Source organism: Schistocerca nitens, chromosome 2 (genome assembly GCF_023898315.1).
Source record: "Schistocerca nitens isolate TAMUIC-IGC-003100 chromosome 2, iqSchNite1.1, whole genome shotgun sequence".
Classification (NCBI taxonomy): domain Eukaryota; kingdom Metazoa; phylum Arthropoda; class Insecta; order Orthoptera; family Acrididae; genus Schistocerca; species Schistocerca nitens.
The window spans coordinates 470,814,057-470,827,143 of NC_064615.1; the positions used below are offsets into that span (position 1 = coordinate 470,814,057).

The window sequence follows — 13,087 nt, forward strand, 5'->3', positions numbered from 1 at the left end:
CATATTAGATTGCCACAGTGACACAGATTCTGGAGGTGCAACAAAACATCTAGTGTCCTTATTACACTTAAAGATGGAGATATTTCCTGACAGTCAAAGAAAGGCAATGACTGCCAATAACCAAAACAGAGGTGGTAAGTGCAACAAAAGTAGATAACAAAATAATTTATCTGTGTAGACTTTTTAGGGGGAATGAGAAAACTGACTGACGTTCTAGTTGTCAAGGTTGATAATAGCCGGCCGAAGTGGCCGTGCGGTTAAAGGCGCTGCAGTCTGGAACCGCAAGACCGCTACGGTCGCAGGTTCGAATCCTGCCTCGGGCATGGATGTTTGTGATGTCCTTAGGTTAGTTAGGTTTAACTAGTTCTAAGTTCTAGGGGACTAATGACCTCAGCAGTTGAGTCCCATAGTGCTCAGAGCCATTTGAAGGTTGATAATATTGCAATATTGAGACTAAAAAAATCCTTAATTCCATTGTTGCACAAAATACATAAAGACAAGGCACTTTTTTACTCAAAAAAGTTATTTAAGGACAGTTAAAACATTCAGCATATTTCAATTGAAGATCATATAGCAGATGAAGCACTTGGCAAAACCAAAACTGTCAGTTTTATGTCATAAAATGGGTATTTTATCCTGAGATGTGTGGTTTCTTATTTTTCGTTGTTCTCTTTCTTAAATATTTGAAAATGTGATGTATTTGCATTTAATTAAGTGTCAAGCAAGGTTGACAGTACCTACTGCTAAGAAAAGCATTTCCATTTACAGTAAAACCCATTTTTAATGAGTCTCTGGGACCAAATTTTTTTTCCTTAAGCAGGTGTGCAGCTCCATACACTAACAAAGTGACAGTAAGATGGAGGTTTTTTTTTATATATTGGAAAGTTGTTTTATTCAACTGATGACAAATACAATTACAGAGAAAAGAAAAATCCTTAAATATTATCCTTTATTTCTTGGAGAGAAAAAAAAAAGAAGAAGAAGGTGATCCAAGAGTAGTTTGCTTTTCCCTGCCAACATAACGGGCTGGCATTTCTCTAGCTGCTTGATACACGGCAGAGCCACCTCATATACACTGAATGAGGAAATAATAGTTTCCAACACCTGCAGCACAACTTAATTCAGTTGAACCACACCGCCGCCGTCGCCACCGCCGCCGCCGCCGCCGCCGCCACCACCACCACCACCACCACCACCACCACCACCACCACCACAGATTGTGCATAAACACATGAGTACTTTAAATTTATGTAACTGTTGTGTTGGATAGACAGCACTGCCATTGCAGTGGTTAGCAGGTTAGTGCAGCGTGCCGTATCACAGGTGTCATCATCTTACACTGACAGTCACTACAATCAAGCAAAATATGGGTGAGAAGTGTGGCAAGTATATCCGATTACCACCAGATCATGGATGCTCAGTGCATGGAACACAATCTCCAAGGTTATGAAGGCACTGAGCATTTCATATGTTGTCATGTCAAGTGTACCATGAGTAATTTGATTACAGGAGAAGCACCACTTCCAGATTCCACTGATGGAAACGGATAGACTGCCCACAATTCACTACACCAATCTCCAATTTATGTTCAACAACTAAACAACAACCACAACAAAAACAAATGGCAAGCCGTCAGGAGGAGGCAATGCAGCTTGTTTGCCAACAGGGCACCACTCAGTATCAACACACTAAATTAACTGAAACATCTGTTAAAAAAAATGAGCTGTGCTGCTCGAATAAGAATGAATAATGTATCAAATTTCAAGTGGGTGAGAGTAGCTGCAGGCCAAGCTGAAATTCTAAGGAGTGTAAAGGCACTGATTATATGAACATCTCGTGTAAAAAGATGCAAATAAAAGAAAAAGCACATCTCCACCACTGAAAATATTAATGTTTCAATATTCATTTCATTTCACATTGGTTGGTTACCATGAGTACACTTTTTTTTATTTGTGTTTTAGATATGTTCCTGTCACAAGCATATCTGTAAATATGTGGAAGTGGAGTATTTGCCTCACATGCGAACTTTCACTACAGTTATATGCAACACAACCCACTTAAGTCACCGACATAGATGGAAGCCACACTGTAGAACAGTGTTGTAACCACAGGAGCAAACTGTTTGTAACACTCAAGGCATGAAAATAATGTATCTGACCCAGCATTGCAGCACCACCTTCCCAAGCCAACTGCACCACCCTGCAGCCAAGTGAGACGGCAGGCTGCCTTCCAAATTCCACTGCCAGAGCCAGAAATTTGCTAGCTGGCATGGTGACAACTTCTCCTCTGGGACAGTGGCAGTCAGGGTTACCACATGCTAAGCTCTGACACTTGCTCTCTGGGCCCCTTATGTGACTGGAAGCGATGCTCTGGCAAAATAAGACCATGATGAGTGAGCACAAATAGTATCCACTTCTGCCATACAATGGCTGTTTAGTACTGTCCACATCCTGAACGCCATCAAGCCAGCCATCAACCCAACGTACGTTATCCGGCCTAATCTACAAGTAGCCTTGCCTCTGCTAACCATTGGTCTACGGAGAACCATAGCTAGTCCTGATGCTTTTGGGGGTTGAACTGGCACCTACCAACTGCTAATCAATGCAGGCTGATACTGAATAACTCCTGGGTACCCCCAAGAGGTCCTCCTGCACCTGATCGCTGGTGAGCTGCTGTCTGGATGCCGCATTCGCACCTAATGGCATGGCTGGTCTGTACACAAGTGTGCCCCCACTGCACTTCTGATGCCTGCAGGCCCAACACGGCTGTGTACCAGCCAGCTGAAGCGTTGACACCGCTCCTTTGCTGTAGCCACCTTTCCAGCCTGTCGTCCCCACAGGCATCTCGTATTGTCACCTACTTCAATGGGCAAGTGGCACTGCCCAGAGTTATCACAAGCCACTGCACCACTGACTACACTGATTATATGAAGTCTGCTAAATAAGCATGCTGTTGTTACTATTGCCTTTACGATTTCATAGTGGCCGAGGAACTTGTTCTGCATACTGCTCCCAAGCCACCAACCTGCACCATCATCCTGACATGTAACAGGGTCAACAATGCTCGGACAACCCTGACCCCTCATACCTGATGAAAAGTAGCAAGACAGGGAAGCTCAGAGTAGTGATGAAGGTCTGCTAATTCCTTAGTTTAATACAATTTATAAACACAAACTTCATTGTTGGAATGGAGATGATGATATAACCTAATTAATGAGCCTCAGCAAATTAACTTACACATCTTAAATGTGCCCTCCACAACACCACCGACAGGCACTGCTATGTGTGTGTGTGTGTGTGTGTGTGTGTGTGTGTGTGTGTGTGTGTGTGTGTGTGTGTGTGTGTGTGTGTGTGTGCACACGCGCCCGTGCTGGGAGAGAGAGGAGGAAGAAGGGAAAAGGAGACGTTAGGAAGAGGGTGTTATACCTGATCATAAGTTGCTCCTGGATCTGCTGAGAAAAGTGACTCAACATGTTTGTCTGCCTCCTCAGCAATTTCCTCTCTATTTGTGGCTACCAAATAGTCTCTCATACGCCGATTGTATGGGAAAATTGAAGTGGTTGCACCAATCTCAGCACCCATGTTACAAATAGTGGCCATACCTGAAACAATGCAATGCTTGTAATTAGCATATCAAGATTTACAAGTGAAAAAAATTCTTGAACAGTTAGCCTAGAGAGGAGGTGAGGAAGAAGGGCCGGTGGGACACTGGTAACATGCCAAACTGTAACAGAGAAATGAAAATATTTTTCAAACCCAATATTCTTTGAACAGTGTGAAAAGTTGCAAAGAGAGATGACATAATGGAAGCTGTAGATGAATAATGGAGCTGTACTACATATCAGTAGCACAATTTTGAAGTTTAGGATACTAGGGACCAAATTGTTGTATTCATACCATTTAGCCAAATAAAATTTTCTTGTCCATGCTTTTAAGAGGAAAAAAACTTAGTATGTATGGGAATAATCAATGATCAATAAGGCAAGGCAAAAAGAAATACCAATGCAGTCAATTAAAAAGAGAATGCTAGTTCCAAAACAGCAGAGATCAAGGCCAAGAATGGAACTTTGATTTATCTATGAGCAGATGTCAAGAATTACCTCTCTCACTCTATCTTTACTTGTTTCTTAGTGCTGTTAGTCACAAGCTTGCCACCACATTTGTGTACATAACTATTTCCACTAATTTCTCACAGTGTGAAGTGACATTAAGCAGTGCAACAGTCCATGCAGGAACTGGAAATCCTTCCCCAAGAGCCATGTAACAGCATTCACGAGCTATGATTGGTATTTAAGATGGCAGAGTAATACCTTATTCTTGGTGGGCAACAACAAGAACAACAACAACAAGATACGCTTTTGATTGCAGTAACAAATATAAGCTGGTAACATAAGTAATACTTGTATAGCTTCATATTTATGACAGCAGACAAGAGTCCGAAGAAATATTATTTTGGATTTTTTTTTTTTAAATTCACTTGCTCATGATACAATTATGCTCGTATTACCTAACCTACACATTACGCTATACTCAGAACTGACTGCTACCAAAATTATAGAATTTTGTATTTAGTACAACACTTACTTCAGCATTACAAGTAAATGTAAAAGTCATACACAAAAAAATACTCAAAATGCACAATGTAAAGAAAGGGCATACATACTTTAACATTTAAATACCCTCTGGTGGCCAGATTAATTCTTACTCTAAATTTAACAACTGTGTTGCTGACGAACGCAACAAAAATACATCAGCCAACTCAAGGAGAAATTAGATCATCATACCTTAACTGATAACATACTATTGGACATAATGCACTGTTACAGTAAGCGGCAGTTTATGAGGGAGTTTGACACTATGACCTATCTGCCAGTACTGTGTCCTCAGAAAACCAGCTGCATTTCCCCAATCTGTCAAATTCACCTGACATTATCTCCAGTGCAGTTATCAGTAAGCTGCACTCCAACATGTGAATTATGCCTAATTATGTTTTCTGCCACACAGAACTAATCACACCTCACCAGTATAGTTAGGAAGAGCCAGATATAATTCATCAGACATTGTCCAAATCAACAGACTTCCACAAAATTACCAATCACGACCAAAAGGTCATCAGTGATGACAATATCACAACACTTGAGTAGAAAGCAGCTCAATAGTACACCACGTCTAACCTATCTTCACACTCTGGAGTGATGTGCCAAACATGATATTCAACTATACTCATTAACCACTTGCGTTTAAGCCTCAGCAGGTTGTCACCAGCACAAATATACTTAAAATACTTCATAAAGTTCAATGCTTGTGTTGCTTTGCCTAGACAATATTATTAGCCCAGTATGAGCATTAACAAAGCTTACTGTGCAATCAAGGCAGAAGACACTTGACGCACATTCGCCCATTTCAACCTCCGAGGCACGTCTCTCTTAACAATGGCATGTTGCCCCACTGCTCATGATTCTTGATGGCAGTGACATCAGACACAACAGCCTACCAAATATTAATTGCAACTGCAATATCACTCTCTCTGATTGGCTTACATGGAGACAAACTCTAAATGTTACTTTAATGAAAGCTGCAGATTCTCTACTGTCCACAACAACAACAAAATTGAGGGGGACTATTTTTCTCTTTGACTGAGTCCACTTATGGACTTATTCACAGGATCCAAGGTGAAGGGGTGTCCAACCCTGGAAACCACCCATTAACTTTTACTCCGCATTGCTTTTCAGCATCACTCTGCCTGCTCCTCCACTTTCCAGACCATGCTGAATTGGTCTGCTCTGCTGACTCACAATATTGAGGGGGGGGGGGGGGGGGTTGAAGGGCACTGGTCCTATCTACCCCTGAAAGCTATATCTTGCCTCCTTGCCTTTCACCCTCCAATGAATAAATTCTGATAGACTCACTTCATTAAAACACAAGTATGTCAAATATACATATTCTGATACTTAATTTTCATCATTCTTATTGCAATAAAACACTACATCAATTAACAATTACTTTTCTTAATTATTATGATTAATTGTATAAAATTATCAAGTTGAGTGGGCAGAATGTTGTGACAGCACAATGCCATGTCTTAATCTGCTGCAGAGCTCATTATTGGCTGCCCCATACTTCACACAATGACTCATGTCAAGAAATCAATATCTTGCACAAGTGCAGTGTGTAAATTGTTGTCAAATGTGTGTCCCTACTTGATATCTACCCATGAATGCTCACCTTTCATAACTGCTCACCAAGAGCAATTTTTGAAAGATCAGTAGTTTCAATCTCACCTATCACTGACACTACATTCCTCAAATGCAAACATACTGTGTTCCATCTAATGTTCTCTTGAACTAAGCCACAAATGTGCCATTGGTAGAGCAGTAATAGTGTTCTCAGTTACTATTTGTGGCATGTAAGGCTCCCATGTGTAGATACATTTAGATGTGTTGTCTGTTGCAGTATACACACTTTACTCACCAGTGCACGAAATTGAGTCCACTCCAGGACCATGGTACTCCACAATAGCACCAGTGCCTCCTTTCACAGTGAGTATTCCAGCAACTTTCAAAATGATATCTTTGGGTGACGTCCATCCCTTCAACTTGCCTGTCAACTTTACTCCAATTACCTGCAAATGACATACCAATGTAGAATTCTCCAACATCTGGCAGCATATAAAATGACTCAATACAGAAAATTTTCCAATAGAAATGCCCAATCCTAGTACAAAGTTAACTCAGAGAACTAACATAAAAGGTTCAATGAGCAAAGGAACTGAAGATACAGTAAATCATAAGTGTCAACCTACTTTCCATTATAAACTGCAAAACCAACTTCTTGAGTTACTGCAGGGCTTATGCTCTTTCAAAGTCTCAGAATGCAAATCATTACAAATTTTCTGTTCAGTACTCAACCAGTCCTTAGAGTAATTTCAAATTTTACTTGTCATGATGCATTGAACAGTATGTTCAGTGTTTCACCTCTTTCTGCATAGAACTTATCTGTATGTTGTGCTGAAGAACCTCTGAAAATTTATTCTTCTACCGCAGGTATTACACTTACTTACTAAACTCCAATTGGATTCTTTATAAAATTTCCAAGTGAGATGTCCCCAGTTTTAACCACAATATACTACAGATCCTCTAACAATAAATGTGCCCAGTAGTTAGAAGAAAGCAAAGGTCACACCCGCCTACTAGAAGAGTGCCAGAAGGGTACAACAAAACTTTCATCCAATCTCATCACTGATTCACCTACTGTGGAATCTTAAAATATCTTTACTTGTCTCTAACACAATTACTTCCTCCATGCCAGTCGGCATGGAACAAGGCAATCTGTAGTACTTCTCGATTTCCGAAGAACACTTTTCTTGTACCACAATAATGCATATTAATGGAAGTATTATCATAAGTGGAATGAATTTGTGTGTCTAGTGTAAGGGTTTCTTGGCAAGTAGGATATAACATGTTAGCTTGAATGTGTGTTTTGGGATCACTGCTGTATATATGTTATATTACCATCTTGATAGTGAATATAATGAAAATAAGAATAAAGGTCGGAGATGGGGATACACTTATAAGGATGGCCTGCACCTGAATAGGATTGGGTGGGTGTGTGTGGGGGGGGAACATTTGCTGAGTATCTTGTAAAAAGTGTAAGGAGGGCTACAAGCACACATGTCAAAAGTGGCACATTTTTTAGGTTAGAGTCAGTTTACGGACATTGAGAAGCATGTGCTTTTGAATCCTTACTGCAGGATACTTCTCCAATAATTGTAAAAGTCTACAAATCCCCTCTAAGAAACTTTCAGCTATTTATCAGAACTCTAGATGCATTGCTAAGCTACATTCCGGAAAAGAAGAAAAGGTTTGTCACTTATGGAGATTTCAATGTAGATTTATTAAAAGATACTGATAGGAGAAATGAACTAGAATTATTATTTGGGTATTCCAATCTAATTTCAGTGGTCTATTTTTCAATGCATTAATATAGTAAGACATACATTTTTATAGACAGTGCTCAGGCTGAAACAAAGTGTACACAATCGTCAATGGACTACCTGATCATGATGCACAATTAATGGAAAAAAAAGAAAGAAACACTATGGGACCTTACAACCCTCAGACAGGATCATACAAAGCTGTGAGGCATATTAATGAGAAAAGTATACAAATGTTTCAATGGTTAAGTTAAAGGGGTGGTATGGAATGAAGTACCATATATGTAAAAAGAGATGTGAATGTCAAATTCGATTTATTCCATAGTAAATTTGTGTCAACAATTGAAAGTTTCTTTTCTAAAAAGAAATCCTGAAAATCAATTTAAAAAAGAAAAGGGTAAGGTGTCAAGAACTTGGGGAATTAAAATTTCATGTAAGAAGAAGAGAGAAATTTGTATAAATGCCAGAGTAAGTCATGTCCTGGGCCCCCCTCCATTCAAACCAACACGCGTAACAAGCAGGTAAATCATGTGAGACAGCTCTCCACCAACTCGTCGGGAAGGTGGAAAAAGCACTTCACTTTCAAGAAATAGCCCTCTGCATCTTCTTAGATATCGAGGGGGCCTTCAGTAACACGACCTTCGATTCCATGGTAAGGGCAGCAGAGGTGCATGACCTGGGGGACCACTATATGCAGGTGGACAAGGGCCATGCTTAGTGGAAGGAAGGTAGAGGCTACCATGATGAATGAAAAGATGGTAATTAACACCACTAGAGGCTGCCCACAAGGAGGAGTTTTGTCCTCTATTGTGGAATCTACTGGTGAACGAACTCACTGAGGAATTCCAGACAATGCTTCTGCCAAGGATATGCAGATGACCTTGTCATAGTAATACTTGGCAAATTTACTGACACAGTTAGAAATATGGTACAAGGAGGTTTGGATATTGTGCAAAATTGGTGCATTAAACAGGATCTGAAGGTTAATCCTAAGAAGACTGTTGTGGTGCCATTTATGAAGAGACATATTCAACACTCAAGTTGGAATCTAAAATCTCTTCGATGAAACTACCTGTGAAGGGGCTAGTGAAATATCTAGTGGCAACATTAGATGAGAAGCTAACGTGGACCCCTCGAATTGTATCTGCTCTAAGGAAAAAAGTACTCTGGTGAGTACTAGAACGGCTTGTGGCAAAAACTGAGGCCTAAGCCCCAGGAGTATGCACTGGATATACATCACAGTGGTCGGACCTAGGATTTCCTACGTGGGCCATAGTGTGATGGAAGAAGGTTGAACAGTGCGTTCCAGCTAAGGAGCTTGCTAAGGTTCAGAGATTGGTCTGCTTAGCCATAACTGGAATGGAAGCCATGCTGGACATGCCTCCACTACACCTTTGGGTCAAGGTGGAGGCAGCAGCTTGGGCGCACAGACTTAAAACTGGCAGAAACTGGGATTCATTCAGATATCGAGAGTCACACACTAAGATAGTGAGTGAGGTAAATATAGGAATGGCTGGGGAAATGTCTGCCGACTATATAATAACTCCCTAATGCTTTGACAAACCTTACAATATAATAATTGGAAGCAGGGAGCAGTGGGAAAAAAAACAGTACGACACCATACGGGAGACATCGTTGGTTCACTGATGGGTTGAAAATAGACCAAGGCATTGGGGCAGGGGTGTATGGGGTTCAGCCAAGACCAGGGGCCATAATCTCTCTAGGAAACCTGGCCTTCGTATTCCAAGCTGAAATTACTGCAATCAGGGCATGTGTGGAGGAGAATATGCATAGGTGCTACAAGGTTCACAACGTCTACATCTATTCAGACAGCCAGGCAGCCCTGAAATCATTGGCAGCTCCTGCAACAAGATCTAAGATTGTTGCAGAATGCCACAGGGCTCTGGTGGAGCTAGGGGGAAGCAATAAAGTAAACCTAGTGTGGGTCCCTGGCCACTCAGGGATCTGTGGCAATGAACAAGCTGACAGACTGGCTAGGATGAGGGCAACAACGCCATGTATTGGACCGGAACTTGTCCTGACAATCACCAAGGCTATGATCAAATTAGAACTACAGAACTGACTTAGAAAAAATAACATAGGATATAGGACCAAGGTCCATAAACAGAAACATGGTAAGGTAATGATGCCCAAGCCGTGTTTTAAAAGAAGCTCTGTAATCTTGGGATTGAACAGCAAAGAGATCAAACTCATGACTGGATTGATGACCGGCCATGGGAATTTCAAAAAACACATACACACAATGGGTATAATGGAGGAGGACCCTAAATGTAGGATCTGTAATGAGGGTGAAGAAACTGCATCACACCTAATCTTCGAATGCATGCTATTGGAGAGTAAAAGATACAGAATCTTCGGGACAACTAGACCTGAAGGAATTGTGTCTAACAAAAAACTGGTAGAGGGACTAACTCCTTGCACTATTTAAGGGCACTGGCTGGCTTTACGCACAATAAACTTAGTTTTGGTGTGGGCAGTGGTGGGTTAGACCAAAGCTGTTTTAGCTTCCCTGTAAAAATCAAATCAAATCAAATCAAGCCAAGATCCGACACAACATGCTTACTACAAAAAAATACAGTAATATTTTAAAGAAAGGCAAATGTTCAGAAGTATGCATGTCCCAACAGAAATAAACAATGTAGATAATAAGACTAAAAATATTTGGGATAGTGTCAAATGGGAGACAGGACAGACAGTCAGTGTACAAGATAACATAACAGTTAAACTAAATGGCAATGCTGCGACTGATAATTCACAAGCTGCAAGTACTTTTAACAATCACTTTATAAATGTAGCAGCCAAAACAGGATTAAATGGTTTCATTTAAGAAGCAAGAGAATATATTAAAATGCCATTCCACATAACTGTAAGCAACTGTAAGTAGCACCAACAGCCTTCACTTAAATTAACAGAATTATAAAAAGCAAAAGCTCCAGTGGTGTTGATGGAATTTCAGACAGAATTCTAAAAAGTTGTTCTAACTTAATAAGTAATGGCCTTAGTATGATTCACTGGTGCAGGGAATTTTTCCAGACAGTTTAAAATATTCAACTGTTAAACCTCTTCATAAGGTGACAAGACAGACTTAAAACAACTATCATCCAATTTCCTTACTGACATCTCTTTTACCAAATATTCAAAAAAGTAATGTACTCAAGAGTACTCTCACACTTAAGTGGAAACAATTTACTTAACATATCAAAGTTTGGATTTGAGAAGGGTTGCTCTACCGAAATTGTTATTTATACTAGATGGTTATAATTAAACTTTCCCTATTTACCGCATTATAACATGGAAACTAATTACCGTACCAGTACCAAACTCGGCAGCATTAACATCCAGAGTATGGGGTGCATGATTTCCATGCATCACAGCACCACCGTCTAGTTCTAACTATGGCCACCAGGCGCCATGATCAGTCATCATGATGCTGCTGCTGCACTTCGAGACTATTGCTGTCTGAAAGGATTATGGAAGCGTCCTCTTTCTCCACCTACTGTGCATAGCACGATGAAGTTCAAATCAACTTGAGAACTAGGTGTCGCTCCGTGAAGAGGCTGATGACCGGTTGCACCACAGGTGGCTGTGAAATCGCTGTTGCTATGGCAGACAATGCTACGTGCAATTCACAATCATCAGGCAGTGCACATGCTGTGTCATGATTGTTGAATTTCCTACGGTCCAGTGTACAGAAGGTGCTTCAAACCTGTGGTGTCACCGCCACACACCACCCTTGTTAGGTGGTAGCCTTTAAATCGGCCATGGTCCGTTAGTATACGTCGGACCCACGTGTCGCCACTATCAGAGATTGCAGACCGAGTGCCGACACACGGCAGGTCTACAGACACTTCCTAGCACTCGTCCCAGTTGTACAACCGACTTTGCTAGCGATGGTTCACTGACAAAATACGTTCTCATTTGGCGAGACGATAGTTAGCATAGCCTTCAGCTACGTCATTTGCTACGACCTAGCAAGGCGCCATGTTCAGTTGTTATTGATATTGTAAATAATGTACAGACAAGACCTACGTTCAACATTAATGGATTAAAGTTAAGTATTCCACCAGTTACCTCCTTTTTTCTGAAGTCTAAATTCCTTGTCCTGTTCCAGACCTCACACCAGCCTGAGTGAGCTTAAACGCGTGCCTTTCGGCTTCCTCTCAACTTCTTGGGTTGGCTCCTGCCAATCCACAACAAAACCATTCTCAAGTAGTATCCATACAAGATCCATATGATACAGTAGCTTGCACCACAGGACACACAACGACGTTTGACTTCGCCCTCCACTTTCTTGCAATAATTGGAGTTGAGGGTTGGCCCTAAACCATCCTATGGACAGATGAAGGACATTTTTCTCTGACTGGTGCGGTGAACACACAGAATTGTCAGGTGTGGGAAACTTCACCTCCAGTCACTGTGCATGAAGTTCCTCTGTATGGTGAATGTGTCACCATATGGTGTGGCTTCAATGCTTCATTCATCATTGGCCCATTCTTTTTTGAATAGGATGGCACTCAAGGCCCAAACACGTGCAGTGTGGCTGGGAAACATTACTGCAATACGCTTTGCCAGCATGTCAACTCGCCCTACAGGAAAGATGCATTGAAGTTAACAGTTTTCTTGCAAGATGGCGTCCTCTACACATCGCTCATAAATTTCACGTGCTTCTCTGAAACACATTTGGAAATGATTGAATTATCAGCTTCTTGTTTCCAAATGCTTGGCCAGCACAATCACCTGATCTCACTTCCTGTGATTTCTGGTTGTGGGGCTACCTGAAGGACAGGGTTTGCCAGGAGAACATTCACACATGTGCTGATCTGAAGTGCAGCTTATCAAGAGAGGTAGCCAGCATACCTACTGGCATGTTTCATGCAAATGCAATCCTGCACTTTCAGATTCTTCTGGACACTGATTGGCACCATTTGAGCCCTTTTTGTAGCAGTAATGGTATTGGTATGTAATGGTATTATGTACCATAGTAGCACATTAAAAGTGTTTCTATTGAATTGATTCTGCATTATTTCCCTTTCCCATGTCATTGACATTAATGCTACCAAGTTTGGTCCTCATATGGTAATTAGTTTCCTTGTTATAACGTGTTAAATTGGGGATGTTTAATTATAACTGTCTG

At 41.0% G+C, this 13,087-nt stretch overlaps 1 protein-coding gene across 1 annotated transcript in view; it reads right to left on the minus strand.

The window, feature by feature from the left end:
• The window catches only part of LOC126236388 (probable aconitate hydratase, mitochondrial), an 81,340-nt gene that overhangs the window by 49,493 nt on the left and 18,760 nt on the right, over positions 1–13,087 (minus strand). Inside the window, exons 6-7 of the mRNA XM_049945674.1 lie at positions 6,471–6,621; positions 3,426–3,601 (exon numbers count right to left, since the gene is read on the minus strand). Of these exons, the coding sequence (XP_049801631.1) occupies positions 3,426–3,601; positions 6,471–6,621 (327 nt within the window). The remainder of the gene's footprint in view (positions 1–3,425; positions 3,602–6,470; positions 6,622–13,087) is intronic.